The sequence below is a fragment of the Annulohypoxylon truncatum genome, assembly GCF_022578515.1.
Source record: "Annulohypoxylon truncatum strain CBS 140777 unplaced genomic scaffold F4807scaffold_31, whole genome shotgun sequence".
Classification (NCBI taxonomy): Eukaryota; Fungi; Ascomycota; class Sordariomycetes; order Xylariales; family Hypoxylaceae; genus Annulohypoxylon; species Annulohypoxylon truncatum.
The window spans coordinates 428,160-445,651 of record NW_025953817.1 but is presented as its reverse complement, the minus strand read 5'-3'; the positions used below and the strand labels follow the sequence as shown (position 1 = coordinate 445,651).

The 17,492-nt window shown below is 48.9% G+C and overlaps 5 protein-coding genes across 5 annotated transcripts; 4 read left to right on the top strand and 1 right to left on the bottom strand.

The window, feature by feature from the left end:
• Positions 1-463: 463 nt before the first annotated feature.
• On the top strand, positions 464-3,390 carry F4807DRAFT_218589 (uncharacterized protein). The gene has a single exon (XM_047994028.1). It carries the CDS (start codon positions 729-731, stop codon positions 3,279-3,281), a length of 2,553 nt encoding a protein of 850 aa, XP_047851447.1. The 5' UTR covers positions 464-728; the 3' UTR covers positions 3,282-3,390.
• Positions 3,391-4,323: 933 nt separating this feature from the next.
• Positions 4,324-6,070, top strand: F4807DRAFT_218499 (uncharacterized protein). Its single transcript, XM_047994026.1, has 2 exons — positions 4,324-4,908; positions 4,956-6,070. The coding sequence occupies exons 1-2, from the start codon at positions 4,406-4,408 to the stop codon at positions 5,950-5,952; spliced, it is 1,500 nt and encodes a 499-aa protein (XP_047851446.1). The 5' UTR covers positions 4,324-4,405; the 3' UTR covers positions 5,953-6,070.
• F4807DRAFT_218599 (uncharacterized protein) lies at positions 6,070-8,908 on the bottom strand. Its single transcript, XM_047994029.1, has 4 exons — positions 8,421-8,908; positions 8,068-8,359; positions 7,117-7,999; positions 6,070-7,069 (listed from the first exon to the last, which is right to left on the bottom strand). Exons 1-4 carry the CDS (start codon positions 8,563-8,565, stop codon positions 6,188-6,190), a joined length of 2,202 nt encoding a protein of 733 aa, XP_047851445.1. The 5' UTR covers positions 8,566-8,908; the 3' UTR covers positions 6,070-6,187.
• A 1,739-nt stretch (positions 8,909-10,647) lies between these two features.
• F4807DRAFT_463325 (uncharacterized protein) lies at positions 10,648-11,921 on the top strand (the record flags this gene model as incomplete). Its single annotated transcript, XM_048001962.1, has 2 exons — positions 10,648-10,715; positions 11,513-11,921. The coding sequence occupies 2 exons, from the start codon at positions 10,648-10,650 to the stop codon at positions 11,919-11,921; spliced, it is 477 nt and encodes a 158-aa protein (XP_047851444.1).
• A 2,776-nt stretch (positions 11,922-14,697) lies between these two features.
• On the top strand, positions 14,698-17,158 carry F4807DRAFT_437690 (uncharacterized protein). The gene is made up of 2 exons (XM_047999066.1): positions 14,698-15,509; positions 15,696-17,158. Exons 1-2 carry the CDS (start codon positions 15,425-15,427, stop codon positions 16,838-16,840), a joined length of 1,230 nt encoding a protein of 409 aa, XP_047851443.1. The 5' UTR covers positions 14,698-15,424; the 3' UTR covers positions 16,841-17,158.
• The last annotated feature ends 334 nt before the right edge of the window (positions 17,159-17,492 follow it).

Genomic DNA, 17,492 nt, shown 5'->3' with positions numbered 1-17,492 from the left:
AATCGAAGACGAAGATTGAATATGTCCGGGTTAGTCTCAAGAGAATTAGGTCCAAAGTAAGACAAAGGTAATTCTCGTCAAGAAATAGAACGATTCAGGGTGGTTGGAAGAGCTTCATGCTTCACAGACCACTTCTTCACGACCTGAAGCATTTGTATGTAGAATGTAGGAGAATCGGCCTGTACCGGCGTCGCATTTATCAGCAGGTAAAGCCACTGCAGGTGGCACACTTAGGTATGTACCTTGTAGAGATTGCCCCGCCATGAGCCCCACCAACGACCAAAGATGGAAATGACGAAATTCCAGATTCTGCAAGTGGGTCGTCGTAATGTCCAATCTAGCCACGCAAGCCACACAGCGGCAAGAGGTACTAATTTAAGCTTAAGGTGACTGTGGCTTTACCCATGACCATTTCCGTGGCTCCCGAGCCAAGAGATTGCTTGATCCTCGTCATGCAAAAGCTCCATACTTGATACTTGTGCCCCCCTGAACCGCCTTCACGTATGAACGATCATCAATTGGCAGGGTTCCAGCCTTCGCGCTCCAGTAAGTGCAGCACGATATTCTTGGCAAGTCATCCGGGAAACAACTTTTCGCAGGATGTTGTCAACGACATGTCTTACCTTATAGTTCGCGATATTACTGCTTCATTGTTGTAGCTGTATGCAAAGCGTTTGAATTTATTTTCAGCCTTGTTTTAGAAAACATGAGCATCGCCCCCAGCGATCATGGACGATCCTTGGGGCTCGCCTTGGGCAACATCAGATACCACGTCCAAACACCAATCTCCGATTCCAACACCGACACCGCCAAAAGATCTACTCAGCCCACCACCAAGAGCTTTCTTCGGTAGCACCTCGAACCTTCAAGTGCAATCACCATGGGCAAATGACGATGGCTTCGGGGTTTGGGCTGGTGGTGCCGAGCAGACCGACACCACGGCGAACGCGTTGGATTGGGGGGTATGGGCAGAGCCAGCCTCGCGGATTTCCCAGCCTAGCCCAAGACCCGAATCGATAAACAGGAGTTCAATCGCGTTGCCGAGTAGTGCTGCGACCTCCCCGGGACTAAGACCTCTTCCGCGATCTCGAGCTTCTTCCGTCTTCCGACATCACTCCCCTGATCCGTGGGCGGCCGAACTTTCATTGCAAGACAAGAAACTTGAACCTCCAATAGTCGATTTGAATGCGCTGGGCATAGCCGTCGTAGATGACCAGGCCGAAACACTTGAGACTCCTGCGCCGTCGACGCAAAGGAAAGATGTTGTGGGAGTACTTGAGGCGAGCGTGGAGGGTACTCAATCAAGGAAAGAGCGCATAGAGCCGTTGGATGATGGGTTACAGGAACGTGAATCGCCATCATTGGTATCGAGTCCTCGAGAATCCCGTGACTTAGATGCGGACTCAGTGCCCAAGGTGGAGATACACGATAACCCGTCTAGGCCATCATCTTCACTCTCACTTGGTAGTTCTGATGAAGTCGAGCGTCAAGACTCGCCGATCACATCAATTGACGAAGATCCCAAATCGCGCTTGCAGACCACGACTCGGAAGGTGTCTGGCAAAGTTCAAGAACTTGTAGGATTGTTCGATGACTTAGCGAAGGCTGTCACGGAGGAGCCGTCACCACCGAGACTTGACGCCCCAAGCAGAGGAAGTCGAGTGAGGTCACCAAGTCAGAGCCGAGGCGCAGGAACCGAAGACGATGCGGATTTTGGCGACTTTGAAGATGCAAGGAGCGAATATAGCAAACCAGCATCTGCTATAAATGCTTCCACTCCATCTGGAAGATCACCGACACCGAAAGCTCAAGTCGAGGATACGGCCACCCAAAATCAAGAAGATAAATCCATTGAACACGAAAACGAGGCACTACGAGCAGCTTCAGCTGAGATTCAGAAAATTATTGAGAAATTTGGCCCTATTCGTTTTGATGTGGATTTCCAATCAATCGACAAAATTTTTCCCGATCTTCCTCAAGATACGGACGAGAAAACAGGCGAAACCAGTGAAGTCCCCGATCGGATCATTCAAGACAATTTCACAACAATATCAGAGCGCAAAACATGGTATCGAATTTCTCGGTTTGGGTCGATGCGCAAACATGACTCAGGTGATGAGGATAACTATCATAGGGTAGAGTGGTCTAAATCTCATTTACACAGCGATACTATAAAGATCGTCCGAAGGTGGATGGAGGAAGACTCAATTGCTGGTCGAGCAACTGTAGGAGCTGGGACACGAACGAGTGTCTTTAATTGGGACTCTTCTTCGGCAGCTCCTGTGGACTTGGCCAAAGTATTTGCTCGGAAAGCATCTGTCACGCATTCACGAGATAGTTCCAATGCGCCTCAAATTCAAAGTCCAGTACAGTCCGTACACTCCACAGGGTCTAGCTTTGAAGCAAGGAGGTCAATCAAAAGTCCAATACTGCCCCCATCTGGAACACCTATCCAGAAGGCGACCACCAACGCCGGCTTCCGTTGGAGCTCGGATAGCATTAGGTCACCTCTGGCGCTTCCTATCAAAGAAGAAAAGACCGAACATGCAGCACCAAAAAGTCAAACAGTACCAACTGCCATCAATGCCGAGACCAGAAGGAGCGATACAGTTCAAACGCCCCTACAAATAAACCACACTGAAGTTATTCTAGATGACGAAGATGATGACTGGGGAGAGATGGTGTCATCTCCCCGAGTAGATGTTCCTCCCGGTCCTGCTCTCACAACACAGCCTTTAAATAATATGAATGGCAACAGCTCAACAATACCAACTGTCCCTACCAACGACATACTGGAGGCGAACACAAAGACCGCGGCAGTCGCGCAAAGCAACGGTTCGGCACCCAAGTTATCAGTTTCGATTCCACAGATTAGTCAGGCACCGAAGCAAGTATCTCATCAAACAGGCACATTAAGTGCAGCTCCAAGGGTAGATCCGTGGCCTCTTGCAGATTTCTCTATTTTCGAGAGCCTATCTGCTGGAACACCAAAGTCACTAAGGCAAGATCCCTGGCCCCTTGCTGATTTTTCAATTTTCGAATCACCAAAATCGGGGTCGGCGTCGAATTTGATGAGTTCGCTCAAGTCTAAACCGAAGCCCTCTTCGAAGCCCCGCGAGAGTCAAAGTGTTCGGGCAAGCATAGATCAAATAGTAGAAACCCCGACTCCATTAAAAGCCGTGCTTGGTCCGATTCAGAGTTCAGATTCAGAGCGAGAACAAAACGCTATTGTTAAGGGTATCATACAAAACCTCCCAGACTTGTCATACATGCTGCGTTAGCTCGCTCCCGCATGAATTGGTTATATTGGCTATATAAGTTGATAATAGTTACGGTTGATGAAGTAAGATACGTTGGCCTTGGATTTGCAAGAGCCTTGTAGTTGGAGTAAACAAAAGGGCGGTCGTGTTTCTTGGGTAGCAAGCATTATTACAGGCGTGTTCCGGTCTTGGAGTTAGGGTAATTCCCCCTTCTGTATTCTGTATATCATTATATGAGATTTAGCGAGTTGCAGCAGTCGAACGATATTGACGGAAACGATCTGGCGAAACATCGCCATTCTTCCTTCTACATATGCTACCTAGGTAATTACGAGGTTTTTTCGAGACTTTTATCATAACCGCACAGGTTACGGAGCCTATGAATTTTAGCAGATCAAGGCGCCGCCTGATAAGAAACTTGGACATTCCAGTGGTTCTAGCCAACATTGCGTGGACTCGAGACTGGAAGTGTTCCATAAGCCACCTTCGGTTGAGGCTCAATGCAACCATTTTCCATATTTAGGCGCCCCCTCACTGTTTTACAGCGGCGTTAGCGCTTTGGCTTAGTGGTGAGGTTTCCCAGGTTGGCTAATGGCCACCTCCTGGAATGTGCCAGCCTCGCCCCACTATTTCTTCCACGATCTCATGATCCGCGATCGTCTCGACATCCATAAAACACTTCGCCTACTCGGCTCAATCCGTATTCCCAAACATCCTATGGACGTTTAAAGGAAGTACCGACAGAAAGGTACCAGTGGATACTTAGGGTCTTTTTGGGTAAATACAATGCCCAATATGTGTAAGTGGCTTTCCGTTTCGCAAAGCTCTCCCAAAAAGGGCGAGGTCGACTTCATTCTCTTAAACATAGCTTCGTCATTACCTTTACCAGACCTAGACTTCATTCCTTGGGATGGCCTGGATAAGCCTCTTCCAATCCTGTCCAGCCTCGTCGATAGTATTCAAATGAATATATCACGATGAGTTTAGACTTCATTTCTTGAAATTTGCTGGCAACTTTTTTCTTTCATCTGTTATTATGATCTCCTAAATTGAACGGATTTGATATCTCCGTCATTCGTTTATACCAACCTATACTTCCTTCCTGGACAGCCGGCCGGTCCTGCTGATATATTGACGATACCCTAATGGCTCGTAAGCACGGAGATCTAGAAAAGGTTTGGACGGTAGATGAGCAGCACGCACAGCTACTCTACCATTCGCTTGAGCAGTATAACACGGAACAAAAACGAACAAGACGACCTTCAATACTTCTCGCTTCGCTCATATTCCTTTTTATTTCATCCGTAGCAGGACTAAGTCTCGCAGTCGTGTTACTGCTACAACCAGCTGAAGTCCAAACGGCATGTATCGCCCGGGACCTCATATTATTCGCAGCCAGTATTGGGTTGGTGTATGTCTGTATCCATATACGAGGGGCGAGAAAGGATTATAGGAGGAGAGGCAACTTGCCACCACAGATCTATGGCGACTATCTCCACGCCAGTGCGTTGCTTATCGCAAGGTTCGGTATTGCAGTATGGGTTGCCGCTCTTGTTGCGACAGCCGTCATGATTGCCAAGGCAGCACCTTCGAATGGTCTCGCGAAAATGACGCCGTATCTGGATTTGGTTATCTGCCTTGGAGCACTGTAAGAACCTCGTCTTCCATTCATCGATTCAGACTAAATCCGAGTAGACCTCCATTCATCGCAATATCTGCCACGATTGAAAGCAACCCTACCCCTTTTGCAACGACGGGGGTATCTAGCAAGTCGTTCTTGAGCTGCCAGAGCAGCGAAGTATCCGACGACTTGTCCGCAGACCTCAGCGTTTCCCGTAGAGCTTCGCTGCAGCGGCAAGAAAGCACGAGCTCGTCTATATTGACAGTCCCGACAGCAGAGATATTCAAAATAGGAAGCTCCAAGCCGCCCAAAACCCCTGATCCTCTAATGATAAGAACGAAAGACCTGCCAAACGATAGGATGGAGCTAATGGCGAATTCCCCTCTCGGCGCGACATACGACATATCCACCGCCGCCGTGCCGTCGCGGGGAATTCCATTCCTACAAAAACCAGCACCATCTCTCTCAAAATCTCCGCCTCAGCCGGTATACAACCCCGGCGGCTGGCGAAGCGAATGGAACAACATCGCCGAACAAATCAACATTCAAAAGATTCCCACAACAACAGAAACGCCATTACATAGCTCGAACGCGGAGCGCCGCTCGGCCTACATATCCTCCTCGAACTACACCGCGTCGTCGTCCGGCAGCCGTTCTTCCTCAGCGCCGCCCAAGGTGCACCGCGCCTCCCCGAGCACCAGCATCGCGAGCAGCGCCCAGCGCTCGCGCTTGTCCACCGTCCGCTACGCGGCGGAGCCGGAGATCGCCGTCCGGCAGCCGATCCGCGTTATCAAGAACCCGAACTACTCGCCCCCTAGCGTCGCCGACGCGGACGACGAAGGAGAAGGTGAAAGAGGGGAAGAAGCGCGGCTGATAACAGTCAGGCCGCCGGAGCCGGTGGCCGTGCCGAGGGGGTCGCGCCAGGTCTACGATGTAACGGCGCCGCCGACGTTAAAGCGCAAACCGTCGAATTTTTCGCGCCCGCTGCAGCCTTCGAGGGGATCGGAGGCGGATTCCGCGATAGGGATGAAGATATCTGGGGTTTTGGAACAGGGGATGGAAAGGCGATGAGATGATGTGCTATGATTTGATTTGACTTGATACACGCATGATACCAATAATATATTATGAAATGTTACTAAATTCGTTTTCTCTTGATGCCGTGTTCATTAACAATTGGAAATGAAGTGATTGAACTCCTTGGTTTTCCTTCCGATGTTACTCCTGATCGGATCCTAGCTGAGGAAAAGAAATTGTACTAACCCCCTATTTCGGATAAAGGATAACCAACGCCCCTTGTAGCGGTTTAATCCACCGCCGACATTTCGCTCGATGTAGTCCTTGCCGCAGACCTATGTCTCAAGTCATGTGTAGAGTTCATCGGTCCAGTATCAACGCCACTCCGTTCTGCTGGATGAAGTCTCCTAGCCACCATCTTCCGTCGTTCACTCTCCGCTTTGACCTCGCTCGGATCGTATCCACATTCAATAAGCGCCGCTTTCCACAGGTGCTCGACACCCAATTCGAGCGCTAGATCTGTGATCGATCTGGGGTGGTCGTTAACGTAGAAGACGTCTGCTCCAGCCTTGATGAGTAAGACTAGGACGCGTGGTGACAAGGCATCGGGCAACTTGTTCCAATCGAGTTCATTACCGATTGGTAACCCGTCCAGATAGCTGACCGCACATTCTAAAGGACGCAATCCGTCATAGTCTTTCAACGGCGCATTCATGGGGTCTTCGCCAGCTTCGAAGCTGAGTTCCAGACAGAATTCGTGATAGAGAAAGGTATACAGCGAGTTGACGAAGACTTCATCTTTCAGCCACGCGAATAATTCGATGTCGAATCCGATGTTTTTATATTCCTGAATGACCTGTAAGCCATATTCCAGGATCGGGTAAGTTTGATTTGCAGAGCGCTTTTCCCTATACATCCAGATAATGGCCCAAATCTGTGGAAGGAATCTCTGATGAGAATCGACAAACAGACCAGTGTCCAAAATGGCACGCCAGCAGTCACAGGCTCTGAAGATTGGAATGTCTCTCCAAACTGACATATAAGCAGCTGCCGAAAAATAGACGAGAGTGGAATCGGTTATGTTTGAAAAACTGAGAACTGTTGAAATTGGAACTCCAGTTCCAGATACCAAGTATTGAAAACACTTCGCGGAGCTAAACTTTAGTGCCAGCTAGACAATGTCAATATTATCCGTGGTTCCCGGGACATTCTACAAACCTTGAGGAGAGGAGTTCCAAATCTAGTATGATCCCTCACGCCCACCTCACGGTTCATTATCAAACGTCGTAGCGTATCTATTTCGTCAACTTCAAAAATGCGGTCTATCGGTATGCTATCAGGGATAATATTAAACGTCAGGATGGTGGGGCAGACGTTGTAGTACCCTGCGCGATTCGGGGTGTTCGTATAAGATGAAGATATACCAAAGGGAACAAAGCGCCGAGGTATAAAATCAATCTCGATGGAAAAGTATGAGGCAGAGCTTCGAGACTCCGTTTGACGATGTCTCCACCCGGTGACGCGCAAATTGAATGTCGCCCATCTTAGTCGAATGGTTTTATAGTTTTGGAAAAGTCGCACAATATTGGATCTCCGAGCTCGATTGCGGTTCCGAATTGAAAATTCTGGCGCTGGCGCGTGCGATGATTCGGCTTCTTTCGCATCGAAGAATCCCTGGCGATGAGCTTGTGAGGCGACATTGGTGCTAAGATCGTTAATCTTACTCGTTTCGTCTCTATTCACATCGGGGGTGACCATTTCAACCGTCTGCATCACACAAATCCGCACGAGCTTCGCAAGAGTGTCTTCGTCAACGGCGGTGAACGTCTGAGTAGAGCGCTGCCGCTGAGGATGAATGCTCTGGGTTGTCATCATTGTATGTAAAGACTGAAGCTGGGCCGTAGTGTCTGAAATTTGTTTGTCGACTTGTTCCAAAGACCTAAGTGACTGTGACTGCTGCTGAGATATATCTTGAATTTCAGTCAGTATTTGGGATGTTTGCTGTGAGGAGATCTGTAAGGCTGTTTTCTGCTCGGCAGCTATTGTCTCGGCATCTATTCTAAGGCTGATCAAGCCATCACGTAACTTGATATTGTTTCGGCTGCACAATCTAACGTCAATACCTGGGTAATGGTGATAATTAGCATTCGAGTGACTTGTGATTCGTACCTACAGATGATATTCAATGCAAACGAAGTACTGGCCTTACACCCCTCAAGTTTGGATATAGCGCTCCGGATCTTCTTCTTATCGAAAACGAAACAAAACTTTTGCGTAAAGCTAGGTGATAGATCAGGTGGTAGACATTCGCGAACTGACCTGAGGCTATCATGGAAGTGTTGGACAGCACCCACAACTACTTCCGGTAAGACCTCGTGCTCCTTACTCGTTGAAGGGGCGTCTTGGAACTCGCGGATATAGGCAATCAGGTTCCTCATAAGGGAATTCGTATCATCGAGTTCTATGGAGAGGTAGTGCTTAGTGGTTAAGATCTTGGCAAGGGAATAGATACGGTTACTCACTACTCCGGAGGTGTCGCATATCGTCTTTTGCATCCTTCAGTTCGCCTATGAAACTAGAGATACTGCGACACAACCGTAAGGCCGCGTCGCCAAGCTGGACGAGGCTCGCCGCGGCTCCTACCGTAGCTAGAGCTGATTCGGCCATGTTGTTGCGGTTCAAGGAATCTTAACCGCGTACCAGATGACGAGAATCCAGAGACGGAAGTTAAGCCCATTAAGATTGTTGGAATTCTCACTCTTTAAATAAAATATTCACCAGGGCTACTACAAACGAAGCCTCCATTTCCCTTAAAAAGAGCGGGGTATGGGTGGCACATGCTTCGTATGTTGAGATGACATATTGTATCCCTAAGTCTAAGTCCTTGATTGGGTGTCTCCACGGCGGCGCCATCTGATGGAAGGTAGATCACCTCACCGGTCTTCAAGAAAGCCACCGAATATCTTCGCAGAAATCAAGAAAGGAAGACAAGGCATTCTAGCTCGGTATAAACCTGACATAGCGATGCTATCACTTTATTCGGCGGCTTCATGTTGAAGTCTAGAGGCCAGTTAACTGCACGGAGGTATGTGGCTTAGACTAGCGCTTGAGTTAGCAGTAAACAGACATATTTGCAGCTGATAGAGGTATATACCTACCTTAGACTTATAGACTTAGGAGGCAAATGCCGGGAGAAGAAGTCCGGTGACCTATTAGGCGGATAGGTGTTAAGGGTTACCCCCCTTTATTCTGCATTTCTCTTGGTTGTTTCTCCCTGCCGTCAAGACCCTTCACCTCACGAATACGATAGGACCACGAGCACAGATATATAGGTACCCCATACAAGAATTGCTTTTTCGCTTCGTTTTGTACTTATGATAGCTCATAACTTGAAGGCTGCTGCGAACACTTATCAGCCGGCGAAGTCGAGGCATCTCCCCATTAAAAAGTACAGCAGTATTGCTTGAAATAGCGGTAGTAGATTTATCATCCACCCTCGGTGAAGATTAATACCGGGCGGGATAAGAGTCCTCATCCTGTACACACTGTTTAGCCTGGCTGCTACAGTGTGCCGGCCCCGCAGGTTATGTGCTGTTGGGGATGACATGACCTCATCATCTCTCTTCGTGCGTAGTACCAAGATGTCCCAATTCCGCACAAGGTTACTTACTTTCTCTTTCAGTGTGGGCGTTTTAGTTCGACCGTAGCCGTCCAGTGTCGTCTGCAAAATTCGATCGTAGTTCTAATCACATCAATTTCTGGCTCCAACCACTTTATTGGCCCACTGATACCCTTGATTCCTTGTCGAGTTACTGAAGCTACCTCCTAACGCGTGCGGCAAGGAAAATAAGATTAGCTAGCCTTAAGAAAGCGTTGACACGGCGGGTTGCCAACTCGTGAGCGTGCTATGGAGTAATTCAGGGAGAAAGAAGTTGACGAGAGCGATACCGATGCTCAGGCTGACGACTGCCACAGTGACCAACTTTTTTTAGTCATGTCCGTACCGTCTAGCTCCTTTGTAGTTGTCTTGCGTAAGAGACAACTTGAGATTCTCGTTTTTGCATGTTGTGGTTGATACAAATCGCATCCACCCACAAATAAAACCTCGGTTGCACAGGGAAAGGCGCAACAGAGCCTCTTGAAATATTTTCCGGGCATTGGATATGCTTCAATTCTGAAGGCCTGGGAGGATTGGTTCAGGGTTGTCACACTTGTACGACAAAGCCGTGTATTTAACAAGATTCCCTAGCTGAGACTTGATAATTGCTATCTCCACCATTCTATCTCCACGTTCGATTGGGTAGGATGCAGGGTGAGAAGGCGAATCTCAGGAATATATCGAGAGGGAGTATTGAAAAGTTACCGTTGTGATTTCGGTATGAGCTCAAGGGAAGACTTGAACGCGAAGTGAGGTGCTCGAAGACTTAAGAAGCAACTTGAGGGTGGTTTGTCGTTGTGCTGGTGTAAGAAACGCTACATGCCAAGCCTGTATCAGTATCGATATAAGCCCCGTAGGTGATGCATCTTCAAGGTAGACCACTACGTCTAGATGCCTTGGTCAACTCCTCCTCCAAGAGTATGGCGCTGATACGATAGACACAGGGCTATGTTCATAAAAAGTCTACGCTAGATTTTGTGTAATATCTCGGTTGAGGAACGTAACATTATTGTTGAGCGCATCCTACCTGCTAACGTATTGGTGGTGGTGCCGTGAGGTACATAATTGGCGGTTCTCTTGCGGTGCTCATCATGATTGACGACTGGTACCTCGTAAAGTGCCCTGCGGTTGATGAGCGACAACAAAGCTACTGTGGAGAGTCTGCACCGACTTGATTCTGCCGTGGCTAGCCAGTTGAGAGCAAACGGAGATTGACGCGGGCATACTTTAGCACCTGCAAGGCTTTTTTGTGATGTTGAATGAGAGAAATTGTTTGTCGTCATACTGAATTCGGCGGTATGTAATCTCGGCCCCGAAATGTGGCTTGCTGATCGCTCCTGTAGCCTGGAAATAGTACGTAGAATCATCCTAAACTTAAACTATTGATATAGCTGAAAGTACCGAATGTTAGGTAAGGGATAATTTCCAAGGTTGGAACTGACGTCCGTCATTAGCATCTATACGTATAGTATATACCTACGCGAGCCGCAATGCTGGGGCACATTGTTGCAGTGCTTATTACTACCTCACAAGATCGTGAGAGCCGCTGCCCCCACAATGTCATCAATTGACTACGAATAATACTCCTCTTGAAAATACTTTTCCTTTCAAAAAAGCCCAGTCTACTCAGATAGGTACTTACCTAGGTAGGTAGCTAGGTTGGAGTCGCTTTTATATCACCGGATACCATGGTTGAAACGAGTATGTTAACCTAGGTAGCTATCACCGATAGGTGATATTTCTGAAGGCCTGTGGGCATTTTCTAGTTATCGACGTCGATATATGAAGACATGACCAGGCTTCACAACGTAGGCATATATACTCTCCCAATCCAAGCCATTCTCTAGCCATCAACTTCACATTCACAATGTCTTCGCTACCCCGCTTTCCAAGACCAAGCAATATAGCCCATCAATATAATGACTTGAGGAGAGATGAGGTCTGACCAGCACCTAGCACGATAAGAATCCTCACTAGGGCCACCGAGGTGATCGTAACGTCCTACGTCGCCTGCATCAGCGAGCGGCGATGGCATGTAGTGCCATTGTTCTTCGCCCGTGACACCAACTGGTGGATCAACGAGAATCCAGCACGGGTGCCGCAAGCCGCCGACGGCACCGCAGCGGAGCGGCTGCCCGATACACAAAGTCTGCTCGGTCGTTTTGACACCTACTCCTTTGAGGTCTTGCGCCTGGTCGCTAAGCGTAATAGGACCGATGTCGAGGTCATGGCGACGGAGAAAGGTTCCTTAGACTTAGTGTATATCAATAATGTTACGATGACGTTTCTTGTCGTCGGCGAGGGCAGGATCGAGACCTTGAGGGAATATCCGGAGTATAATGAGCTGAATTGGGTGTTGGAATGATTTGAGGAGCATGGGATGGAGAATGCGACGGCGAGATGACGGAGCTTGGTCGGGGTAGAAGCCGGGGATCGAGTTTAGGAGATGCCTGCAGTGACTCCTAGTTTTCGGAACCGAAGGTCCGAAACTTCGTCCGGGAATGCTCGGGGAAGTGTGTACCTAGGTATCCGCATGTGGATGCCGATGGCTGACGACTGGAATCCTTTTACGATATTATTCCCATTCATATTTCGAAGGTTGTAAGGTTGTAATATGCAGGAGAGGAAAGCAAATCGCCACAAGCAGTATGAGTTGGTCTTACGTCCACTTAAGGCCGAAAATCCGCGGCTACTGCGGACTAGTAGATCATAGGTTCTTTCGATGCTGTACGAGAGGAAACAGGGCAATGCACAGGTGCGGCTATGCCTTCTTGCATTCACGTCTGTTTCAGGGCTGCCGATTCTCTGGTCCGGAGTAGTCAATGCTGTGTGAATTGCCACCGTTTGATAAAAATAGTTCTCGAATGTAAGTTTGATTCTTGATGTGAGGTATGAAGCATATCTTCAAGAGTGGTCTGGAGCTCTACTTCGGCGACCTCCTAGCCTATCGTTAGCTTTCATACGACATAGACGTTACGATTGACTTATATGTGCGTCAGGCCCAGCTGACCGGGTGCGTTAGATGGGCCCGCGGACGTAGTTTGGGCGCTAACTCCAGGAGCATGCTGTCTTATTGGAGCAGCATCACGACGTGCTCTAGATATCCTCGAATATTGGACGAGCCCTCATACAAAGATGGTCCAAGGCTTGGAGAGAAATTAATGTGTCAATCTACTATTGCAGAGTTTTGCCTTCGTGATGCTGCAGAGTAATACTGTCTCTATGACAAGCGAGAGTGTATCATCTCCTGCATGGCAATTAGGGGCATGATGTAGTAGTGCATGCAGGAGTGTAAAACGGTGAAAGTCAACGACGTCCTTCTATGAACATCTACTATTATGTACTGAGGTACATACCTACGCTTGTACTCCGTGATGAACTTGTTTGATTGCACTTGCCGCTACATATCCTGGTAGACTACCTATGAGTAGGTAGGATAATATGGTAGGAAGCTACACCTACAAAGTAGGCTGAAAACCTAATCTCGCCGACTAGATTAACTTTAAGATCCGTAGAATTAAACTTGGCACTCTAACTTGACTCCTCTTTATCTTCATCATCATTCTGTAGAAAGGCAGTGCAAGTCAGGCTTTCAACACTCGAAAGTGTTGGTGGCAGCAAGGCTTCAGGCACTCTCCTATCGGCGTCAGCGCCTCATAAACAGAAGCTCGTGGAAAAAGAAAAAGAATTAACTGTCACCAATAGCCAGATAACTGCAGACAGACATCTCGGGGAGGCTTAGCTAAGGCCATCATGATAGGACTTGGATCATCCGTCATCGACTCAGGAGGCCCCACGTATTGCTGTGGGCGTCTTGGCCGTCCAACGGTCACTCAACCTCTGCCTACTCGAGAATGAGCATCATGGGCGCTACTAGTAATCTCTCCCTGGTATTGTGGAGGATATTGATCTTGGGCTCTGTCCAAATTCTGGACTAACTGCCGAAGTTTCACTGTGATCTCGAACTGTCCACAAGCGCGTCGTCACGTCCTGTTCGATGACCTCTCACGACCTGACGAGCGACCAAGTTCGGTCTATATACCCTGTTCCACTGGCTGAAAGAGCATGGGGGAGGGTCTTGACCTGAGCCAATAAGGCTTCCTCCAAGGCTGATACCGCCCTGGCATCGTCTGCTCCAACGCTTGTTTTTCCCATAGGCTAGAAAGGTGGTCGCGTTATATGCGGCCTAGTCGCCTTCCAGTTCTTAATGCACCATATTGGCTGCCATGCGTATATAGCTCATTGGTTATCAGCCTTCAGCCATGGTAGCCGTGACGAGAAGGGCAAGCACGTCAGACCGTGGGATCTCTCCGATGGGAGCTTGCCTGTAGTCAGGCTAGCCCAGTGCTCTTGCAGCCGAGTTCGATCTTAGTCTCTAATCTGACCCTGGGTTTGCAGTTATATCGCTGATCGCAACGGACAGATGCAGTGGATGACGCTTGTTCCTCTGTTTGCTAGGCATTCAATAACGGCTAGCGTAATCCGTGCTTGGAAAATATTGGGGTGGAAAGAATAAAATATCTTGATATCGTGAAACTGGGACGATTCCTCTCGGGCGCTGGTTTCGAAGACAAGACATGCCTCAAGGTCGACAAGGACCTTGTCTTGCGATATGGTGTTCCCTGGCAAATGGTTTGCGGCATACCTGACCGGCGCGGTGATGATGAGCAAATGGATGGGAGGGGGAGACCAGTTCTTTATGGACGCGAAAAGCGCGGACCCCTGCATTCGATTCGCGCGTTGGAACAGGTCGAGTCCCACAAGGAAGCGCAATCAGTTCGATTTAGGTTGTCTTTCCGATGGCCGTTTACGACTGAAGCTCCTTCGAGTTCACCTTGGCTTGGATTCGGACGCGATGATTGGTCCCTTATAGTTGCATAGGCTTGCATTCAAGTCGATTTCTGGCACTGCCTGGTGAGACCGTCTCGACGCTTGAGCCACCAAGCTAACAAATCAAATATCCGCACTGGGGGGTTGCATGAGAGAACGAGAGACAATCGCTATAATTCCCTGCAGCTTTTCCTCCCGATCCAGTCAGAGACAATTCAGCCCTTGCGCAAGGTCCACCTGGTCACTGCATGTCATAAGCAGGTAAAGTTGCCCCTATTTTTTGATTGGCCCAAGCCCCATTTACACCAACACCACGCGTCCGCAACACGAAGAAGAAAAAGCCAAAGCACTTTAACCTGCCGCAGCCCACCAAGCCTGTTTGAAACCTGAGCATGCGAGAATCAATCAATCCTTCCCTCTATTCCATCTCCTAATTTCTTCGCATACCTTTCGCATACCTTCCTACTTAGACCTGCAGACCTGCAGCAGTCCATCCGTTCATTCGCCCACTCATCGCTCTCTAATCCCATTAGTCCCCCTCTCTTCACTAACGGACGGGCGCTTCCTAATTCAATCTTGGTCTGGCAATCTCGACAGTGCAGCGCATTCGAGACATTGACCACCCGCGCCAATCCTTTCTCCATTTTCTGGTCTCTGTCGGCGCGACCTTTCTAATCAAGACGACAACTTAGGTGCAATAAGATCTACCAATTCCCACCACAACACTCCCTCGCCCACTTTTCTTCTTACTTCCCCTCCCATTTTCGCAGACAAAAATTCGACTATATACGATTGTTCGCAACAAAATAAACAAACAATCGTGGCAGTCCAACTTCTTGTCTAGCATCAGGTGTCAATCGTTCCTCATCAAACCTTGACAACCTTACCTAGTCATCATCGTGACTCACTCATCGGCAATCGGGCTCCATAGAACCACCTTCGACTACCCTTGACTGAGTCGAATTAGAACCACAACATCGTGGATCAATTGGGCATCTAGATCCCTTCACCATCAAGACCACGTCAGAACTTACCGCAATGGCTACTGTTACTCGTCAACCTTTCGCTCCCCTCGATGGGGCACGCCTACAGAACTTGACAAGTCTAAAGAATAGACAGAATGGTAAGTCTAGGGGAAGATCTGGAGTGTCTGGGGAGCCTTGAATGTTTTAATTACGTGGTGTCTTGTTGTCCACTGGCTTAATACCAATGAACACAATCGAATTGCACAAACTATTCGAAACGTGCGCCTTGAGAATGCTTAATGCCTATGCGAAATTTATACCGCGGCATGCTAATTAGTCTACAGCACTCTCAATCTCGTCGCCCGTGAAGCGAAAGGCTTCTGACAGTTTGGACACCGACGACTTCGAGAATGTAGACCCGCTGCTCTACTCTAAGAGACCCAAGGGCTCGGATAGCGTCTCTAAGGAAGCCGCTCTCAAGCCATCTTCGTTCACCCTCACCAAGTCAGCCAGCACCAATGACATCCTTGCCGTCACTCAAATCAAGTCACCTGTGTCGCGCCCTCGATCTGTGCTCAACCCCAAGTCGCCTGTTGCTAAGATCAACACGGGCGTAGCTAAGAGCTCTCCCCTCTCAGCACCCGCTGGTCGATCGCCGACTCGCGGCAAGAAGACCGGTATTCTATCTCGACGACGCAATGGACGTGGGTTCGCTAGAGTCGATCCCCCTACCTTTGACCTCTCGAGCAAATCCTCTGCGCCCTTTTCTCTCGATGCAGCTCTTAGGGGAACGCTCTCGAGTTACGGCGGTCGCAACACGTCACCTGCTGTGAAGTCCTTGTTGTCCAACTCTCTAGACTTTAGTGGCAGTCTTGACAAGGGTGACATGAAGTCTTCCTGGTTCTTCGACATTCACGAAGACACTCCGGAGCAGGAGATGACCAATCTGCTACAGCACAGCACCTGCGTTCTTGACATCAGTTCGGACGAGGAGAGCGAGAGCCGCCGTCAACGAGAGCGAGCCGAGGGCAAGGAAAACGTGCCTCCCATGGATGATGTATCTCAGACCTCGCGACCGCGCGCAGCTCGACAGATGTCCGAAGACGAGATGGTATTTGAGAAGGAGCGCAACCCATTGGGTGAGATGGACGTCCGTGACTATTACTCGGAAGGCTGTGACGAGAACTCTATCATCATTGTGCCCGGCGATGAGGACGAGGATGGTCAGCCGCAACAAGCAGATAGCGGCCTTGAATACGCTCCTGAGATGAAGTCTGCCGAATCCGATATTCCCGCAGAGCCTATCACCCAAGACGGTGTGCAGTCGGTCGACGAGTTGATGCAGAAGACGGATGAGCCTGCGCCTGGCGCAGCAGTTCTCGAGCCAATGGAAGGCACTGGTGAAAGTTTCGAGGTATGGGAGAGTGGAAGCGCTAAGGACGAGGCCGAGACGGGAACTGCCGAGGTGGCACAGGGTGCGGAATGCTAATGAAAACGAGATGAATTTTTCCGCGTGTTTTTGCTTTTACTGATGGGCATTTTCCAGTCGCCTATTGCCTAGATACTATAGGCTCGGGAGGCGATATCACTGGCGTTTAGGGGGACGATGGTAATGGCAAGGTCTGGACCGGTTGGTCGTGGTGGTATGGCATTTGTTTACATTGTAAGAGTCTTGTACATACGTTGCTTTTCCTGCAGAGCCCACATTTGCATTGAGATACTTCAATGCTGGCTCTAAATGCTGCTTTATGCCTGTCCTCGTCGAGGAACAGAGGTTGGTACAGCTAAATACAGAAGGTGTACCACATCTACACATGTACTCGTGATCATGTCTACCACTTAGAAAGTTATGGCGTTTAATTGACCACTCGAGTCTCAGGATCTAACAATAACTAGCTGCGTCAAACAGGCGGTTAAGCAAAGCAAAGCGTATACTCTGTACCACTTCTGCCACTCCGTCGAACGAATGACATGTGGATTACGTAATGCCGGCCGGCTCCACCTCGACATCGAGACTAAGAGCTCGCGATAGATTCGCCCACATCTTTACATCATCCCACATCATCTCACACCCCAGCATTTAAGTACGCCCCTTAGCGACCCCTTTCTGAGATCTGGACGTGTTCAATATCCAATCGACA

Excerpts from the sequence above, each read along its gene's own strand:
- F4807DRAFT_218499 (XM_047994026.1), top strand. The coding sequence starts at position 4,406 with ATGGCTCGTAAGCACGGAGATCTAGAAAAGGTTTGGACGGTAGATGAG. Across the intron at positions 4,909-4,955 it reads GTTATCTGCCTTGGAGCACT|ACCTCCATTCATCGCAATAT; the intron begins GTAAGAACCTCG and ends AAATCCGAGTAG.
- F4807DRAFT_218599 (XM_047994029.1), bottom strand. The coding sequence starts at position 8,565 with ATGGCCGAATCAGCTCTAGCTACGGTAGGAGCCGCGGCGAGCCTCGTC. Across the intron at positions 8,000-8,067 it reads GCATTGAATATCATCTGTAG|CCGAAACAATATCAAGTTAC; the intron begins GTACGAATCACA and ends TAGATTGTGCAG. Across the intron at positions 7,070-7,116 it reads TTGGAACTCCTCTCCTCAAG|CTGGCACTAAAGTTTAGCTC; the intron begins GTTTGTAGAATG and ends GACATTGTCTAG.
- F4807DRAFT_218589 (XM_047994028.1), top strand. The coding sequence starts at position 729 with ATGGACGATCCTTGGGGCTCGCCTTGGGCAACATCAGATACCACGTCC.
- F4807DRAFT_437690 (XM_047999066.1), top strand. The coding sequence starts at position 15,425 with ATGGCTACTGTTACTCGTCAACCTTTCGCTCCCCTCGATGGGGCACGC. Across the intron at positions 15,510-15,695 it reads TCTAAAGAATAGACAGAATG|CACTCTCAATCTCGTCGCCC; the intron begins GTAAGTCTAGGG and ends ATTAGTCTACAG.